Source organism: Rhinopithecus bieti, unplaced genomic scaffold (assembly GCF_001698545.2).
Source record: "Rhinopithecus bieti isolate Rb0 unplaced genomic scaffold, ASM169854v2 scaffold_7684, whole genome shotgun sequence".
NCBI lineage: Eukaryota > Metazoa > Chordata > Mammalia > Primates > Cercopithecidae > Rhinopithecus > Rhinopithecus bieti.
Window position 1 is genome coordinate 927,594 of NW_016806071.1, and position 21,059 is coordinate 948,652.

At 41.7% G+C, this 21,059-nt stretch overlaps 1 protein-coding gene across 4 annotated transcripts in view; it reads right to left on the minus strand.

Annotated features, from left to right (window-relative positions):
- Positions 1-21,059, minus strand: part of JARID2 (jumonji and AT-rich interaction domain containing 2) — a 284,760-nt gene that overhangs the window by 181,179 nt on the left and 82,522 nt on the right. Inside the window, exon 1 of one of the 4 annotated variants that reach the window (XM_017874506.1) lies at positions 13,167-13,189. The exons of the other annotated variants lie outside the window; for them this stretch is intronic. Within the exon in view, the coding sequence (XP_017729995.1) occupies positions 13,167-13,181 (15 nt within the window). The 5' untranslated portion in view covers positions 13,182-13,189. Of the gene's footprint in view, positions 1-13,166; positions 13,190-21,059 lie in introns of those variants that run through there. 4 annotated transcript variants of the gene reach the window in all.

Sequence of the window (21,059 nt, forward strand, 5' to 3'; positions counted from 1 at the left end):
CAAACATTTATAACAAGAGGAGGCGATTCATGGATTTAATTACTTCCACGATATATGACAATTAAGAATAAATGGTGGAAAACCACAAAACAGCAGACAGTAAAGAAAAAAGTTAAATGCTGATTGCCATTAGTGTTAACAGGAGTTTCTAACACCTGCTATAAGCTACTGTGTAATAAAAAATGAGTTACTCTCCTAGTGAATAAATGAATACCTTAATGAAAGCCAGGATCTTTGGAAAACACATTTAAACTATTTTATGCCACAAAAGTAACGTTCACCAAATAGACGCTTTAATGCACATTTAACTAGATGAAAGACCCTGGACCTCTAAGCTTCCAATCTACATCTGACAACAAAACAGCAGGCTGTTATCAGGAAAATCACTGATAATTCATTATTTCTAATACAGACAGTTGAATGACAACAAAACTATGAACACTTACGGAATGTGTATTTCATATATCACCAGTCCAAGTTGCAAACCTGGATAAGCAGCAGAGCAGAGATTCAATCCCAGGCAGTTCCCTTCCCCAGGCTTCATCAAAGTGAGCCTTCTGGTCCACCCAAGGCTCAATGACCCAGTAACAGACTCCTAGCAACCCAAGGGCTGTGCTGAACTACAACCTTGCCCATGTAACTCTAAGAAAATGTAAGAAAATGGAATTCTTCCTCAGAAAATTTCCATCTAAGACGAATAACGTCAAAATCTGCATTTTAAAGGAGAGCAAACTTACAAAAGCTAGAAAACGTATAAAAAGGAACTCATGGTCTTATTTCATTCCCAGCAATGTGCTATTAATATATTTAATTATGAACTGAATTTTGGTTGAAAATTCCAAGAGGTTGAATTACTTTCCCATGTACTACTTCCTATCAAAAGCTCTTTCTCAATGACACAGGAAAAGATGGGAATACATTAACTAGACTAAGATCAATGAGAAAGCTCGACCTCCAGATTTCAATTAGAGGACAAACAAATTAACAACGGTTCGGTAGCTGAGGTGCAACTCGTAAGTGACAGCAGATCACCCCAGTTTTCCAAATCAGAGTTGGGTAGCCAGAGGTACCACCTTGGTGAATTTCTGTACTTCCACAAGAGATTCAGGTACACGTTCCTGCTTAACAAAATTAGACTATGCTGCATTTCTAAATTTGCTCCAGCACCTCTTGAAAAGACCTTGAAAGACAAGAAACTTATCTACATACACAGATAAGCAGCGTACAATCAGTCTTGAAAGCTTAGAAATGAAGAAACTGTACTAGAAGCTTCTGACAAGCACCACAGGAAAGCAGTACGAAAACCGGTCAACTATCATTCCTAAGCCTAGAAACCAGCTGCCGCATTAAAAAAAAACAAATTACACTGAGAACTGATATTTAACATGCATTATATAATTTTGCAATAGCAGCAAACTTACTTCCCTAATTAAATTAAGCTTGGCAAAAAACTAAAATCTTCAACTGTCTACACAAAATGATCATAATCCAAAACAGCAGGTAATGTAATGCCTTCAAAATGTTTTTTGATATTTTTATTATTATTATTAATAGCATTTTTACAGAATAAGCTATTACTAAAATTATATTTCAGTTGATGTTCATAGAATTACAATAGGTAAGTGTTAAAAGTATTACTACAGAAAACCTCATACAAGTAAGAGACAACCTGGGATTAAAATTTTTTTCTGGGAGTAAATCCATAAAGAAGTTAAAATAAAAAGCTGTGTATCAAATAATCTACAAACTCATGGTAAGAAATGTCATAGATAATTTGTTTCTAAAACCAGAGACTGAGGAATGGGAATGTTTTGGAATTGTGGTGATGGCTTGCACAAGATTACAAACAGTTTTAAAAAAAAAAAAACAATGAATTGTACACTTTAAATGGGTGAACTGTATGGTAAGTGAGACATCGCAATACAGCGGGGTTGGTTTTTTTTAAACCAGAGAGCTCAGACTTTAGTAGGACTCTCAGTCACATTTTTTAATTCCATTTTTCATTACATCATTGCGTCTGACAAAGCCACACACACTCCACACCCCAAGGTAAGTAAGTAGGGAAATTCCTATATGCCAGTGTGCTTTATCTAGGTTACATGCAACATGACAGAATGTTAGAGAGGAAATTATACCACTCAAGCACCTACTGAGTAAAAATAACAGAATTAGTAAACATCTCTCTCTTTCATCTACTTTCCAGAAATGCTTCAAGGGTCCACCATTACCATGAAAGTAAGTTCCACAGCCCCACCTTGGAAATTTACAAAAAAAAAAAAAAAAAAAAAAAAAAAAAAAAAAAATTCACTACTTACTCCCAAGTAGAAGAGATTATCATCTACTTCCTTAAAATTCAAGAGAACTTTGCATTCGACGCCCTAGCTGTCCAAAAGCATGGCTCCCACTAACTCTCAAGCCCCGGTCTTCTCAGTAGATCAGCAGTACAGAGCAGAATAGTCTGGAGCTATTTATCAAGTAAAAGGTTCTCCCAGGTAAATCTAAAAGTAGCATACATCAAAACCAATGTCTTATAATGTAAGTCCAGGGCACCGAAGCTATTCTCAAAACAATTACTTTGTTTTTTCAATCTAACAACTCACCAACAGCACTTGCTTGTCGAGCTGGCTTAAAGTCTTGTGATCATTATACCAAGATCAATGTACATTAGTCTAAACAATCTGATCTTAACCAGACCCTGCTTCTGTCAAAGATAACTGAAGAGCAACATTAACTCAGAGAACATCTGCTCAATGTTGGGGGACAAAGTGACAGGATATCGAGCTGCCCTCAACACCAAATGGAACCACACTTAGCAGAGGCCTCTTTGACTATACAAAAGCCTAATTTTATACCAAAAGATTATCATACTTTCAATACACATCCAACTCTTTAACATAACTTCAGTGTGGTTAGGGGCTAGGGAGGAGTTTTTAATGGGATATTCACCATCGTTGTATTCCACCAGCAATAATAGTACACACCATATTTGGTTACATTTGAAGAGAACTTAATGACACCCTTCCATCTGGAATTAAATGGGAAAACCCCAGAAATCACAAAACCAAAATTTGAAGAGCATGCTCATGAGCATTTTTTTTTTTAATCCTGAACTAAGACAGTGAAGTAAAGCAGCCATTCACCTTTTTTTTTTTTTGAGACAGAGTTTCGCTTTTGTCGCCCAGGCTGGAGTACAATGGCACGATCTCGGCTCACCGCAACCTCCACCTCCTGGGTTCTAGCAATTCTCCTGCCTCAGCCTTCCAAGTAGCTGGGATTACAGGTATGCAACACCACGCCCAGCTAATTTTTGTATTTTTAGTAGAGACGGGGTTTTACCACGTTGGCCAAGCTGGTCTCAAACTCCTGACCTCAGGTAACCCGTCCAAAACACTGGATACCACAAAATGTCTCGGCCTCCCAAAATGCTGGGATTATAGGCATGAGCCAGTGCTCCAGGCCTAACCCTCACTATTTCACTTCCTAGGACTCAGCAAAGGCGTCTTCAATCAAAGCACCTCAGTAATAACTTCCTTAGTACTAGTACTAAATGCCTAAATTACAGGTAAATAAGGACACAAAATAATGAGTGGGAAAAGGTCAAGATGCATAATAATGTTCCCTTTGAAGAAGAAGCTATTTGAATAATTTTATGGAAAATTTTGCCAGTATAAACCACAAATTTTCTATAATTTTAACAAACTAAAAAAATTAATAGAATACCTCCCATTAAAAATGTGTATATTCTAACTAAGCAATTCACCTCTTTTTATCATAAGGAGGTAATTATGAAGGTGCACTAAGCTCACTACTTTTGTCACTTTCAACAGTACAGAATTAGATCAAACTTTAATTTAGGTAGGTGCTAATAAATTCTAGCAGGCAATGCAGCACAGTGGCTGGGCTGACAAACCTGGAGTATCCAACCACCCTCATGTCTGCTCTGCCTCAGGTTTCCACCCTTGTCGGGGGTAGTCCCAGAGGCTAAACGGGCACAATGGGTAGGGAGAGGGATCACACTGCATACTGCCTGGGAGACAGTAGATGCTCAATAAATTGCAGAAAGGCCAAGTGAAGAGATTGAGGCAATTCAACTCAGCGGCCCAGTGGAACACCCTCCACCCAATTACAAAGAAAGATACAGAAAATTATTTAAAAGCCAGACTTTGAGGACGGCTCTTGTGCAGTGCTGCTGCGCGGATTGTTTTTGTATTGTTTCTTGATGTTTCACCCAAATTCGTGAAAAAAAAGAAAAGAAAAATGGATACCACAAAATGTTAATAATTATCACTGAGTGGTACAAATGCTGTTCCCCTCCCTTTTTTTTTTCTTTTTTAGCAGAAAGCCCAAATGTTCTAAGATAAAAATATATTGCTCTTGTAAATTAAATACAAAATAGGGTATCAAACTGTACTCAACAGGACTTAAATAGGATTGAAATAATGAAAGAATACTCACTCTTCTTTCTACAGTTCCTGAGTCATGATCAGTATTCACATACACTCCCATAATATTAAACTAGGTCATTTCATTTGTTGAAATATTTATTGAGTCAATGCAGATACTATGTGATCTTGCCCTTAAGCAGGCACTACTCTAAACTCTGCCTTTCATCGATCTGATTTCTCTTTGCCATTTACTAAACAATAAAGACTAACACCACAATAGGTGGCAAACTTACTTGGCACCTCTTAAGCCACTGCTGGATTATAGTATTGCCCCACCCAAGAAATTTTATATACAAATATAAATTATTCTGATGACAAAATAGAAGGTCCAGTAAATGAAGCGTGGGAAGCCTTGTTGAAGCATGACTCAATACCTACAATATGGCAGGGTCATGACGGGTAGGCAAGGTTGCTGGCATATGCCAATCTTACCCTGGAGGCTGGGGCCTGCCCTAGACACTGTGTCTACTTTCCTGTGTGTTGCAGACAAGGTGAAAGCCCCTCTGCTTCTAGATCTTACACTTGCTGTTTCCAAGTAAAATCATAAGTATACGTAAGAAAACTTTTTAAGTATTTTCCACTCAAATGTGCAAGAGTAAAAAAGAACATATGGGAGGGAAAAACATTTATGTAAACAGTAGGTACATAAAGCAAGAAGAAATGGGCTGGGCAGCGGGCACTATTTCTGCATAAATTTTTTATAATTTTCCATCAACTAGGAAACATCTCAAAACTGCACAGAAGAAACCATCAAAAACTTTTATGTAACAGTGAAAATAACACTTTTTCTAACATCACATGGACAGGAAGGAGAGCATGGGTATAAAAGAAAAGGCTTCCTTTTGAACACAGTCTCTTTTGTTTCACTTTTTTTAAAAAAGAGATAACTGTCCTTGGATATAGGAAGCATATTAACACCGCCTCCTGCTTCGAGGTGGTCAGGCCTTTGACCAGGTTTCAATTACTCTGCAGAGAACGACTCATCCCTTCCCAAGACACAGCTTGGAGGCAAACAGCGTAATCCCCATAGCTGACTTTAGGACTTCTGATAGGTCATAAGGCCATCTGAGTGTTACCTAAAACTATCTCACATTCACATTCACATTTTTCCCACTAAAGAGGAACAAGACACATTTCTGACCAGCAAACGACCAACTAGGATTGAAATAAAGATCATGGCATCAGCTTCAAAAATCTAACTCTACCATCATGGCTATAAATGGGGCACAAGTACAGAACACCAGCAGGGCTCCTAAGTCCTAGAAATGAATAGAAGTCTGTCCCAAATAAATCGACTGTTTCATATATATCACCTTATCGGTTTGTCCAATATTCATCCACTACAAAGACCACCCAAAGCAAGATGAGAGTAGCCTTTATAAATCTGGAGGTCAGCATATCTAATCGAGGAACCACAACTACTTTTCATTAGCACCAAACTGGTTGTTCATAACTACTCCCAGGTAGTAAAATACACACCCAACTAATGACAAAGTATCAAAAGTACAATGATGTCGCACAAGTCACAGATTGAGAATTAGGCTCAGAAATCAGCCGTGTGATACCTGTTGTGTGACCTTGCTGGACATCAGCTTCCTTCATTTGTAAAGTAAGAACGAAAGAAGGTGCACACAAATTGGAAAGGCCATGTTCAGCACTTCACACGCACCCCAAATTACTTGGCCCTTGTTCTTTAATAACTTTATAGACACAGCCCATTAGAACATGGCATCTGAGGCCAGGTGCAGTGGATAAAAATACAAACAGTCGGGCATGGTGGCGTGCACCTGTAATCCCAGCTACTGAGGAGGCTGAGGAGGGAGAATCGCTTGAACCCAGGAAGCAGAGGTTGCAGTGAGACAAGATCATGCCACTGCACTGCAGCCTGGGCAGTACAGCAAGACTCCATCTCAAAAAATAAATAAATAAATAAGCCAAAGATCATAGAGATAAGAAGTGAAATATACTAACATTGTACCTCAAGATTTTTCACCCTGGTAAAGAAATGAAACCTTGTATGGGAGCAGATAAACTTTAGAAGAGATAACTGGGCCAGGCACAGTGGCTCACGCCTGTAATCCCAGCACTTTGGGAGGCTGACACGGGCAGATCACCTGAGGTTGGGAATTCAAGACCAGCCTGACCAACATGGTGAAACCCTGTCTCTACTAAAAATACAAAATTAGCTAGGTGTGAAGGCGCATGCCTGTAATCCCAGCTACTCAGGTGGCTGAGGCAGGAGAATCGCTAGAACCCAGGAGGCGGAGGTTGCAGTGAGCCGAGATTGCATCGATTGCACTCCAGCGTGGGTAACAAGAGCGAAACTCCATCTCTTATATATTCAAAAAAAAAAAAAAAAAAAAAAAAAGGCCTGGTGGGGGAGATAACTGTTTAACCATTAACAGGTGCACCCTGGGAATACCTGCATCTTCTCTCTTTAGCGGGTCTCCCTTTCTCTATTGTAAGAGACTGAGGAAGCCACTTTCCGGAGGTCCTCTAATGTACTTTCTGGTCCCAGGGCCAGTTTTTGCAACTTCCTCCTGATATTGGGGGCTGCCTGAGTAATACATTTATCCTTTAGGATTAGCTGTCCCTCGGCTGAATCAGGAGACAGAGAGGTGTGCTTTACCAAGGCCTCTCATAGCCTTTCCAAGGAGGCAGTGAGATTTTCATCAAATCCCTGGTCAATCATGGACAACTTAGTAAAATTGAGAGGCCTGGTCCTAGTTCTGCGTAAGCCTTCCATTATGCACACCTGAAAGTGTCTCCGCTTCCAGTCTTCTACCTCATCACTGGGATCCCATTTAGGGTCATCCATTCATACTGTTTTCTCCCTTCCCTGACACTGTATGTGATGTAAAGCTCATCCCCAAATCTCTCTGCTGCTTGCAGAGCAACCTGCTTCTCAGTGTTTGTCAGAGTCTTGATTCAAAAGTAACATAACTTCTCTCCAGGAGAGTTCAAATATTTTACTGAAATTCTGAAAAGCCTCTATATATATCAGGGTCATCTGAAAACTTGTTAAGATCCCCCTTAATTTGCGTTAAGTCCTGCAGGGAGAAGTGAAACTGGGCCTTACTGGGCCCAAATTCAAAGGGCATCTGTTGGAGGGGAAAGAGTGAGACAGGGCCTTGTTGACAGTGAGAATTTTTAGGAGGGGTCAAGTGAGAGGCTGAAGCTAGATAGGGAGGTTGGGGTGGACCCGGAGGGGCAGGGCTAGAGGGAGCTGGTTCCTCTGCAAGGAGTGCCTCTTTCCTTTCCTGGGCTCGCCCCTTGCAGCCTTCCCTGAGACAGCAAACAGGAGGGCTGGAACAATCCAACATTGTCGGCAAAGGTCTGGGTTGCCTTGCAAGGTATAGAAAGCCTGCACATATGGGGCCTCAGACCATCTGTCCTCATGTCTACAGATAAGTTCCAACTGCCGAATGGTATCAAAATAAATGGTTTCTTTCTAAGGACAAGCCAGTGCTTTCTGTAAATGGTAATTTGGCCAAACCTTTGTGCAGAGGGCTAAGAGACATTTTTCCTCCAGATTCTGAGAGTCAAAGCAGTCCCGATGGTTTAGGATACACTCCAGAGAAGTATAAGCTGGGGGTGGTGAAGATAACTGGTTGCCTATTCTGAAAGACAGGGAATACAGGCGTCCCTCATTCCCTTCCTTCTTTCAGCAAAAACGTAGGCTGTGACAGAGAAAGTGAGTGGCCTCCTTTCACTCTCCACTTCTTATCCCTGGGCCAGCCATAGGTACCACTGCGGTACATACCCATGAAGGAGGGAAAACCTGGAGAATAGGAATTAACTGCCCTCACCAACGCCTCCATTTCTCCCTGCTATCGGCAACTGAGTTCCCTGGGCCTGTTTACACCATGAAGCATGGCGTCCTTCCGTGAGGTGGAGGATTTGGTTGGCAGGAATCGATCCTTCCCATTTACATTGTGCCTGCTGCCTGGCCTCGGAACCCTCAGACCTGGTTTTTCTTTCTAGGGCCTCTGCCTGAAACTTGGAAGTAAGTCTGGGACTAAAAAGGCATTTTAGAGGCTGTTTGTATCTGTTTTGAGTGTCTCAAATGTGCCCTCTCAAATCTGCAGTTCTCAGCCAGCAGGGGCTGTTCCTTCGTTAACTTCCCTATCAGAAACAGAGTTGGGAGGGGGCCCTCTCACTTAGAAAAGGAAAAAAAGAGAAAAATAGTTTAAGAGGCAAAAAGGGGAAAATTCAGGGGGTGGGGGGAAAGAGAACCCCTTGCTTAGTGCAAGTGGACCCCCCACACACACCCGAATCCTTATATCTTTCCCCGGTTCAGACCGGGCTGAATTCCTTGGCCGGGGTTTCACTGGTGTGGCGGGTGAGAAGCGCCCATCCATTGGCCCTGTAGGGTCTCAGCCACCACCATGGCTTTCTACCACCTGCCTCCCCCATTGTGGCTGTTGGACTCAGACCTTGCCTGCTGCAGGCATGCACAGCAGCCCAAGCTGGGAAAGGAAAGATAACAGGAGGTGCCCTGAGCCACGAGTGCCGGCGGCTATCGAGCTGTGGAGACATACATGGCACCTCTAGGAACAACTGGTCTGATGTGCACCTTGGGCGGCTAAGCCTAATGCTCATTTTACTTGGTAATATTGCTTATTACTTAGTAATTTTTAAATAAATTTAAAAATAACATGAAATGTACAGAACTACATGTATACTCCCAAATCTATTTTAAAAAGAAAAAAAAAACCAGAATCCTGAATTTTACTAGTGAACCAATGCTAAATTAGAACACTGAAGAGGGTATGTTTTTAACAAGCTCCAGACAGTAGTGTTCAACATTGGGGAACATTCTTTCCCCAGGCAAAATGGTTTCTATAGGAAAACTCTTAACATTATAAGGAAAGAGATAAGAGCCATTCAAAAACCTCTCTCATGTAAGAGAGAGAAGAGACAAAGTCTGGGAGTTTTGATCAGCAGTTATGGTGGTTTAAAACTGCATGAAGGGAAGCAGAACCTCTTAGTCGCAGGAAAGAGAAGGCAGGGTTTTGGAAGAGATGGCAGGGTTTTCGGAAGAGAGGCAAAACCTCAGTTTCGCATTTGTTTACATTCACCCTGAGAGGGGGACAACGGAACCTTTCCCATTACACATTTAAGTGAGGTGATGACAAATAACAAATTGATTTTTACATGTGGCTTACCGAACCACACTCTGAATACTAAAAATAAGTTAACCCTTCTCTGGCAAGAGAACTTGCTAACCAGATCACTGAGTCTCCGATCCTGACTGCACAACAGAATTACACGAAGAGAAGGAAAAAATACATTATCCTGGTGATATGTTAAAATACACAGAAGGTAGGCAGGCATAGTGGCTCGTGCAGGTAATCCCAGCACCTTGGCAGGCCAAGGTGGGAGGATTGCTTGAGCCCAGGAGTTGGAGACCAGCCTGGGCAACATGGTGAGACCTCATCTCTTAATTTTAAAATAAACTTAAAATAACATGGAATGTACAGAACTGTATACTCCTAAATCTATTTTAAAAAAAACAAAACAAAACAAAAAACAGAATCCTGAATTTTACTAGTGAACCAATGCTAAATTAGAACACTGAAGGGGGTATGTTTTTAATAAGCTCCAGACAGTAGTGTTCAACACTGAGGAACATTCTTTCCCCAGACAAAATGGTTTCCCTACATGAGTCTTATTGTACACAGGCATTTACAAATAGTGTTTTAAATGTAGAATTAAAATGTATATTCCAGCCCTAACTAGAAGTTACCAAACATTACTTATTGAGTTTGACCAAAGTAGTTCATTCCAAAACATGAAAAGCTACAAACATTTAATCTCAGGTTCCTATTTTTAACAACAATATACAGAAATCTTCACAATAGCCAATTTTTACTGAACCACCAGTGTTGTAAAACACACAAATAAATTAGTCTTGATATACTTTTCCTTCCCTCCCTCACACTCCCCACCTGTTTTTCAGTTTCGGGAAAAGGCAGCCACTGATCTCCATGACACTCACCGGAATCATCTCTTCTGGGATGATAAAGGGGCCATGCCTTCCTTCCTTCCTTTCTTTCTCTTCTTTCCCTTTCTTTCTTTCCTTGCCTCCCTTCCCTTTTTTATTTCTCCCTCTCTCTCTCTTTTCCCTTGGAGACAGGGTCTCTGTCACCCAGGCTGGAGTGCAGTGGCGCAATCTCAGCTCACTGCAACCTCCAATCCTCAGCTCAAGCAATCCTTCCACCTTAGCCTCTCGAGTAGCTGGGACCACGAGCACACACCACCATCTCTGGCTATTTTTTTCTGTGTTGTGTATAGAGATGAGGTGTTGCTATGTTGCCCAGGCTGGTCTCAAATTCCCAAGTTCAAGCAATTCGCCCCCTTCAGTCTCCCAAAGCGCTGGGATTACAGGCGATTACACCACACCAAAGGGGCCATACTCTGGAGGAGGAATACAGAGCCTGCTCCAGCTGTTGGTCCACAGAAACTATGGGCGGCACATAGGAATATTCGCTTAAGGCTTGAGGGGCACAGGCAGAAAATCTGGGAGTCTCCAGCACACTCCTGCAGTGTGAACAGTGGACACTAGGAGGAAAGACACCCCCAGAGGCGCCTCAATGTGGACAGGCAAGCAGAGAAAGGGAAACTGCAACAAGACAATGTTCTCACAAGAATGAATGATGGCATCCCAGATGTGAAGGAAGAGGAGAGAACTTCTGAAACAGTCAAACCTGTCAAATGCGAAGTTCTAAACAGCACTACAGGAACCTGACCTGCCAGAAGCAAGGTGACCCTGACATACCTAACATGGTCAAGTAAAACATGAGGGGTGTAGGCCAAGCACGGCGGCTTACACCTGCAATCCTAGCACTTTGGAAGGCCGAGGTGGGTGGTTCGCTTGAGGCCAGGAGTTCGAGACCAGCCTGGCCAACATGGTGCAAGCTTGTCTCTACTAAAAATACAAAAACTAGCTAGGAGTGGTGGCACACGCCTGTAATCCCAGCTACTTGGGAGGCTGAGGCATGAGAAGCTCTTGAATCCATGAGGCGGAAGTTGCAGTGAGCTGAAATCGAGCCACTGTACTCCAGCCTGGGCAAAGGAGCGAGACTGTCTCTGAAAAGAAGAAGGAGGGGAAAAAATAGTAAAAATAAAAAAAAGAGGGGTGTGGACTGAATATCCCCTGGCGGCCCATTCCAGTTCCACAAACCTAAGATCTATGGACTTTCAATTATCATTTATAAAATCAAGAGAGAAAAAAAGGCTGGTGAGTGTTTAATAATCTGCATCATGAAGAAATTAAATATACCCCACTGGTTTAATACCACTAATTTTTGAAAATCAAACCAATGAAAATAGCAATATTCATGAGCCTAAGTGGTATGACATGCAGTTATATTCCAGTTCTTCAAATGGCAGTAGTAGTCAGTTTTGAACAGGAACTAGAATTTCCCCAGGCCCACAGTACCCCATGTTTTATTGGGACTTTGTGTAGAATTTCAAAAGGCCTTCTTGCCTACATTTATACTCTCTCTCAAATATTACAGTATTGAAGAAACAAACAGAACATGATGGAAGATACCCTTTGGTAACAACAGCCTGTACCTGACTCGGCCCATCTGTCAGTTAGAAAGCTGGTACCCCAAAGCGCAATGGAAAACAGCAAAAGGAGCAAGCACGTGGTAAAATGAGTGTGCAAAAACTGCTGTGAAAATTACACCAAACCCAGACTAGCTTGAAATGAAGAGGGGGTGATCAGAAAAGTAGTGGCAGGGAATGAATGGAAAACCTTATTCCCTTCAAGGTATATAAAAAGCATCCTCACATTAAAATGCATATCGATATAGAAAAAACATCCTTATAGAAACAGAATTATAAGGAAGCATTCTAAGATCTGACTTCTGCCAAAGTAACTCTAGGGCTCATGTTCCTATTGGTGACATAAGCCACTGCTCCATAGGAACCCCTGTGATTACAAGGTCAAATTTTATTCCATTATGCAGCACACTGACAATGCCTCTTCAGAGACATGATCTGTTAATGTATGAGTTATTATAATTAAGCAACACAGTTTAATGTCATCAAGAGGCTTTAATTAGAGAAGGCTGCCGTGTCTTCACGCTGTCAGATCAATTCCTGTTTGCACAACCGTACAGACTTATACATGCTCTGGGAACACCTCTGCATGTACTGAGCAAGCCCTCCTTTTGGGTTATGGACTTCCACACACTAAGATGTCATATTTTAAAGGTTTGCCCACTAAATGTATTTTGTGTGTTCATCCAAACAAATCTCGGGGGGGCGGGGGGGAGCACCCTTCTCTTCTCCAGAACATCCTAATAGGTGGCTCCTTTGGAAAGATTACCGCCTCAGTGTTAGGTTTCCCTGGCCCCAAGACTCCCTGGTCATTTGTATGTTATGGTACCAACTTTCAATTTCATTTCTGATCATGCATAACGCTATTCTCTTTCACCTATGTATTCCTGAACCAATTTGGCACTCAACTAGCTAGAATATCTGATGGTTGGATAAATAAGATGCAGAGTGTTCATACAATGTAAAGTTTTTCAGCACTAATAAGGAATACATTCCGGAAATGGACAGTGGTGATGGTTACACGACACTGTAAATGTTGTCAATGCCACCTAATTGTACCCACAAAAAATGGTTACAATGATAAATCTGGTGTTATGTGTATTTAACCACCATTTTAAAAACCGAAGGAGGAGGTTAGAAATGAAGTACCGATTCACGGAACATGGAGAAACATAATGCTGTGAAAGAAGCCATACACGTATGGTCACATAGCATACGATTCCATTTATATGAAGTGGCCAAAACAGGAATATCCAGTGACAGAAAGGACATTAGTGGTTGCCAGGACCTGGGAAGAAATAATAACTGATCAGTACAAGATTTCCTTTTGGATTGATGAAAACAGTCCACAATTACATAGTGGTAATGGCTTGCCTAACTGTGAATATACTAAAAAACACCAAGTTGTATATACTTTAAAAGGGTAAAATTTTATGGTGTGAGGATTGCATTCCTACAAAGCTGTTATTGTTTCAAAAATAACAGAAGAATACCGGAAGAATCTTAAGAATCTTAAGAAACAAGGAGTAGACAACGAATGTATGTATTGAAAACTATTTTGGATTATTTATCAGGACAAACCCACACACAAGTAATTGTTCTCTTTCCAGCACTGCAGGATCTAGACAAGTGAACTGTTCAGGTCTTACGACAACTTAGAGGGCCTATCAGACTGGCAGGAGCTCAAAGGGGACAGCTGGACTTACGTAAGTAGCACCCACCACAGCTGCAAGTTAATTTCTTTTTCTAAACACTGTGGTCTCTTCTCCTGGAGCTGCTGTACAGGCTTTTGTCACTATAATAAATATTCCTTCAGAAGTATAGGGAAGTTAGGAGTAATCTGGAACAGAGCTATTAAATATTGCTCTTTCTACATAATAAAGCTGTTTTGATACAATGCTGCTTTCAAATACCTGCCAGCTTAATGAAATGAAAATTAAGATTTGGTGTTAACACTGGGAGTCTTGGATGGTAACACTATTACATGACATATTCTAATTCATTACTAAAAGAATTGTTCGAGCTCCAGTTAATATTGAGATATATGTAAAAATTAAATTCCTGAGATAGATTGCTAATTTGGTTTTTCTCAGATAACCATTTGACATGCCCTGTAAATATTAATAAATTATCAATAGTTGTTTCTGTATAAAATTCTCATTCTTTGTCGGCATTTTTTCCTAGCACATTCTAATCCCCCCCGCCCTTCCTTCCTCACTCTGACATATGGTGAAGAGCAACTGGTTTCGAGCTTGGCACTGTGACTATTTTCAAGGGCCTCAGTTCCTGCATCAAGCGTGCAGTGCTAATGGACTGCCTTAGCAGGTGTGCTCCCAAATATCAAACAGAACAATACAGTCCGGAAGTAGGGACAGTAAGTCTAGGATATTTTTTGTTAACTTATGATTTAGAATTTCCCATTTAATATTTTCAGACACCTGTTGATTTTAAGAAATCACGGAGCCGGGCGCGGTGGCTCAAGCCTGTAATCCCAGCACTTTGGGAGGCCGAGACGGGCGGATCACGAGGTCCGGAGATCGAGACATCCTGCTAACAGGTGAACCCGTCTCTACTTAAACAAAAAAAACTCAAAAAACTAGCCGGGCGAGGTGGCGGGCATCTGTTAGCTCCGCTACCCGGGAGGCTGAGCAGGAGAATGGCGTGAATCTGGTAGGCGAGCTTGCAGTGAGCTGAGATCCGGCCAGCCTCCAAAGCTGGGTGACAGAGGAGGACTCCTCTCAACAAAAAACAAAAAAAAAAAAAAAAAAGAAAGAAATCACGGAAAGGGAAACTGCAGAAGGAGGTCCCACCGTACTTTTTATGAGATGAAGTTTCATTCTTGTTGCCCAGGCTGGAGTGCAATGGCACAATCTCAGCTCACTGCAACCTCCACCTCCTGGGTTCAAGCTATTCTCCCGCCACCATACCCGGCTAATTCTTGTAGAGTTGGGGTTTCTCCATGTTGGTCAGGCTGATCTCGAACTCCCGACCTCAGGTGATCTGCCTGCCTCAGCCTCCCAAAGTGCTGGGATTACAGACATGAGCCACTGCACCTGGCCCCCCACTGTACTATTAATCGAAGTCACAGCTTACATTAGGATTCACTTGCTCTTTGTGTTCTACATTCCACAGGTTTTGACAAATGCATAATGTCATGGATTCCCCATTCAGTCTGGGGTATTTCTGCTGGTTTTTGTATTTTTTTGTAGACACAGGATTTTACCATATTGCTCAGGCTAGTCTCCTGGGCTCCAGTGATCGAACTGCCTCGTCCTCCCAAAGTGCTAGGATTGCAGGTGTGAGCTATCACACCCAGGCTTTTTGCTTTATTAAATGAGTAGTTAATTCCTGAACTACTGCTCCTTTCACAAGACAATGAAGTCTAGTGAGATGTCCTTGTACTTAAGGACTATCTTAGGAAACAATTACTTCATTACAACATGTAATACTCTTTCCCAGAACCTGAAAAAAATCACCTTTTAAAACCAGTGACAACGTTGAAGTATTCAGTCTCCCCAAAGCAGGAAAGTGAAGAATGGAAGGAGGACTTAAAATATGTATTTTGAGAAAGCTTTTGATGTGACTTTCCCAGTATTAATCAATACCTCTTAGCAATGATTGCATCTTTTGGCTGATTCACCAAGAATAGCGACCGCACAGAGAAGTGTCTGGCTACACTATTTCCATGACACATTCTGTGAAGCATTCAAAATGTTCAATGCTTTGACTGTTTTCCGAATTTACACTCTATGCTTTTAATATATTAGAACTGATTTTTGAAATATATTGTCCCTTTAATCAACACCAGGCACTAATCTAAGATTGCCAACCTAAGTCATATTTCTGCTGGAAGAAAAAGTACACTGAAACAATTAACATTATTGGAAGAAAAAATGAAAAAAGAAGAGGGCAAAACCCACACACCATACTTCCTCCGGTAATGTGGTCGTGACCACTGTGTTGTATCAAACTCTGGCCACACAAGTGGATCAACTTAACCATTCCAGTGCTGGCGCAGGATGTGGACTCGGTGGTATTAATGAGAGCGCGGGCTTATAATGTAACCTCACCAGACCAAATAACCTCCTGGCCACACAAGTAGAAAATAATTAAAACAAGCACGATTCCAATTTAGCTTTGTAACCAGATGGTGAATGAAAAAGCAGACAAAGACTCGTTTTGTGAATAACCTGGGGAACAGCCCCTATAGTTTCTTTTAAAGTTACAGCCTGACTTGTGAAATCAAAGAGGAAAGGAAAGAATACACAAGTTCTCACCAGAATTCACTCCTAGAGCACATATATATCCTTTTCCTTAGGTCATGACCAGACAACATCACAACTCATTCCTTAAATGAATGTTAAGTTTAATCACAGTAAAAACCCAGAAAGCCACTGAAAATTCAGTGGTGGCAAGAATCTGCTGAACATCTATCTTAATGTTGAGCTCTGAGCTGTATGTAAAGAAATATACGAGATGTGTTTTTTAAACCATCAAGACTACAAAACAACATGAGTCACCACCCAGATTCTACAAAGATCTTTCCCCAAAAATAGACAATATTTGCAACCTAACATAGACTCATGCCTTCTTTGTCCTCCCTTCAAGAATAAGGGCATTTCATGGATGGGCAAAGGAAGAAAACATTTTAAAACCCAAAAGTTCCTAACTTTGCACAAGAACTCTGTCAGCAGTCTAGAAATGGGAAAATAAAATCCAAATGGCTGCCTGACCTTCACAGACTTAGAGCGCATGTGGTTTAACCTGCTTATTAATGATAAAAGCTCTCATTCATGAAAGGGAGATATTAACTAATCTGTGCATCCTCCAATGGGGATAAGGACAGCGAAAGAGGCCATCATACAGTCCAGTACTCCTTGAGATTCACAGTGAGCTTGCCCTGAGTCAAACAGCAAAACTGTGAGCTAGTTTATTTCAGCACAATAATCAAACTTTTCTGTTAGATCTCAGCAGGATGTCAACTTTCCCTGTAAACCCTACTCCTGCTCGCTGCTAGCAGCAGCTGACTTCCCCAGGCCCATCCCTCCCCAACCCACTCATTGCAGAATTAATCACAACCACAAAGCAGAAGAATCCCAGGCCAGAGTCCCAAGGGATAGTAAGATGATGACTAAGGAGGGAATTACAGGCCTGGGGTGATACCAAAATAATCCAAAAAAAAACCAACAACAACAACAAAAAAAACATACTAAAGAGACATTTGTTTCTGCCTCATTCAATTTAAGCACCAACGAAGATTGTTTCTTTGGGTTCCTAAATCCTGTTTTTGACCTACTTTGCTTCCTTGAGACAATGGGTTTACAATAGGTGTACAGACGCTCATGTGGCCCCGAGGGAAAAAGAAGAACCTAGAAAAAAAAGCCCATTATGAAGATATTACATTTGAAGATTTAATGTACTTTTCTGACTTTTAGTGCTGGTCACTGTCCACAGGCTCCTTGAACAAGGAAGGGTGTCTCCATGCCCATCCCCAGGAGGAGCCTCAGCAGCTAGGCATCTAAGGAAGGGCCCTTTGCACTCTACATACTTGACACGTACCCTTCCTGCAGCAAAACAATAGTCCACGCCATATTAACATGTGCTGCACAGGTGTAAATGAAGTCACTGTGAATTTTAAACAGAGGAAGGTGCTTCTTGACCATTTGAATCTCTTACTTGAAGCCAGAGACACGCTTACATTATGACTGTATGAATGTTCTGAAGTCTAGAGTAAAGGAGACTTTGGTCCTGACTTTAACACTTACTGTATTACACTGGGCAACCTAGATAAACAGTTGTATACGCCAAATTCTGCTTCTGGAACAACAGGAATAAGCAGTCAATAAAATTTAGCAATGTTCCAAGCACCATACATCTAATCACTTAACCCTCCCAATGACAATAAATAATAGTAACCTTCGATTTTCAGCATTTCAAGTAACTATAGGTATAAGGCACAGTAACTTGCAACCTGCAACAGCAACCTGCAGACACTGGTGTTATTAGGAATTGCAAGTAATACATGTAAAGCGTATCATCCTGCCCAGTACCTGGTACACAGTGGGTGCCCAGTAAATAGTAGCTTTACTATGTTTTGAAGAATTTGGAGATCCTGTTCACAAGCTCTATCGCTACCTGAATTCCATACAGGTGACTTTGTGGGGATCTTTGCTTCTTCGGAGCTCGAAACACTGTCAAGTAAGGGTATTTAGGAGCTACAAGGCTGGAAAGCCCTACCAGGGGTGTTGCAAGACACTGACCCTTAACATTCACCTCCTGGTTCCCTTCATGAACTCTCACAGGGGAGAGTCTTCCATTGCACCAGTATTTATTGAATAGCTACATGTCCCGGGCCTGTAACAACTGTTCACTGGTAATTCACTAAGAAGATGAATCAAAGGTGGCTAGGCTGGGGATAGTAGGGGTTCTCTGAAAACAAACAAGATACTGTATAATGTGTGTGGAGACAAATAGGAACGAGGTACACGCACCAGAGCTACTCCAACATGGAAAATGCATCTAAGGGGGAATGAAAAATGCTTCACAAAAGAAGTAACATTGAGTCTTGAAGGATGAGAATGTGAAAGTAAAGAGGGCAGAGACCGTGTTTCAGTCCAGTTCACAATCAAGCCCATTCATCTGCTGCTTGAATTTATTCTTTTTATAAAGACTGTCCTACAACCAAATTTCTATAGCTCTGCTGTTTTACCCCAGAGATTGCTACGTGCTCTTCTTTCCAAGGCTTCCTGTGTCCTTTATGACCTCCCTCCCTCATTCCTAGTCCTCTCTACTCCTCCCCACCATCCAATGGCAGCATGCAGGGACGCGCGCGCGCGCGCACACACACACACACACACACACACACACACTCTTCCAGAATGGAAGGGATGGCAGCCTAATGCAGTATCACTCACATTTACACCTGCCCGAGATCCCATCATCAGATCTCCCCCTCGTGGCCTCACGAAGTAAGGTGAACATTACACATGTTGCAGACTGATAAGGGACTAAAATATGAAAATGTGCAGGAGTGAGGTGGAGGCTAGTCAAAAGGCGACTATGCAGTGAGCTATGATCGCGCCACTGCACTCACTCCAACCTGGGTGACGGGGCAAGCCCCTGTCTCTTAAAAAAGAAAAAAAAGGAACCTAGAAGTTATCATTTTTATTTGTCTATTTAAAAAATAAATTTTCAAAAAAGAAACAGCACCAACCCCCAAAAAGGGAAGGAGGAAGGAGCCTAACAGAGTAAGAGAGAAAAGGGGAGAAAAAAAGACCCCAAAGCAAAACCCATCAGCCGTGTTTCAGGTCGGGCCCAAATGTTGCTGCCAGATTAAATGACCCACCTGCACTCTCAAAAGCTGTGGCCCTTGGAACAAGTGACCTCATTTATCCTCAAGAACAACAAATTAAAGAGAGAGAGAGATTAAAAACAAAAAACATGTTTTATCAACCCAACCAGTAACAATGTAGAGACCTTATTTTAAAATATGAGACTGACACTAGGGGAAATCTGAACACCTGACTCATTATGTCATCAGTATCATGGGTATGTTGTCTCTAAATAGAATTCACAGCTTTTAAAAATACTGCGCCGGGCGTGGTGGCTCACGCTTGTAATCCCAGAACTTTGGGAGGCCGAGGAGGGTTAATCACTTTAGGCCAGTAGTTTGAGACCAGTAAGGCCAACATGGTGAAACCATGTCTCTACCAAAAATACAAAAATTAGTCATGTGCAGTGCCACACACCTGTAGTCCCAGCTAGTTGGGAGACTGAGGCATGAGAACTGCCTGAGCCTGGGAGGTGGAAGTCGCAGTGAGCCAAGATTGAGCCACTCACTGCACTCCAGCCTGGGTGACAGAGCCAGAATCTGTCTCCAACAAAAATAAAAACAATACTGACACGCCAGGAATGGTGGCTCACTCCTGTCATCTCAGCACTTTGGAAGGCTGAGGCATGGGGCCAGGACTTCAAGGCCAGCCTGAACAACACAACGGGACCCCATCTACAAAAAATAAATCTTAGCTGGGCATGGTGGTGCACACATGCGGTCCTAGCTAGTGAGAAGGCTGAGGCAAGAGGAATGCATAAGCCCAGGAGTTTGAGGTCACAGTGAGCTATGATGGCACCACTGAATTCTACCGTAGTCTCCACCTCCCACCCCCCAAAAAAAGGCTGAGATTTGCTTCACTTAAAGGTGTAAATGAAACAAAATTCACCATGACTTGATACTTCTGCAATTACAGGCTGCATAGTAGTACATATTTTCAGGACTCAAAAAAGCTATTGTTTACCTGGGTTTCATATACACATTGATATTCACCGTACTAGAAATTAAAACAAATTTTACATTAATTCATTTAGAAAATTATACAACCATTACATGTTAACAGAAAGAAGATTTTTATGAAAACTGTATTTTACAAATTGAAAAAGTTGTGAGAAAAGTGGCACTCCCACTTCTGCAAGTATCTTTAATATCTGGCTTAACAGGAGTCAACACAGTTCTCGTAACTCAATTCAATCTGATGCAATATCACATATCATGTAGTATCTGGAAAGCCCCACTGCACGTTTGTGAGAAAATGAAGAAAACAATGTCTCAGTTTTTACCACAGTACTGCTTTTCACCTTGGAAACTCCCAGGAAGGGACTATGATCTAAGGATCCCTAGATGACAGTTTGAGAACCGCTTTGATGAAGTAAAGTCTACGGCAGTAAACAAGAATTTCCTTGACTTAGCAAGAATTCTATGATCCTCTTTATTCTGAGATGAAATCAAAGCCCCAAGTTGACAAAAAAGAACATCATGTCACCCCTGAACACCCTCCTGCACAACACACCATCACGAAGAAAGGGTCCCTGTGTAGCACGGACTGGTCAAAGGACCCTTAGACATTCCCACGGCTAAATTCAGGACAAGCTGTGAATGTTCAAGATGTACTTTCTAGACTGCTGATCCCTAATAGCAAATCAATATGCTGGGTCTCTTGACAAGCAGTTTTCTTCTAAATGAAATGGGGGGGGGGGGGGGGGGGGGGG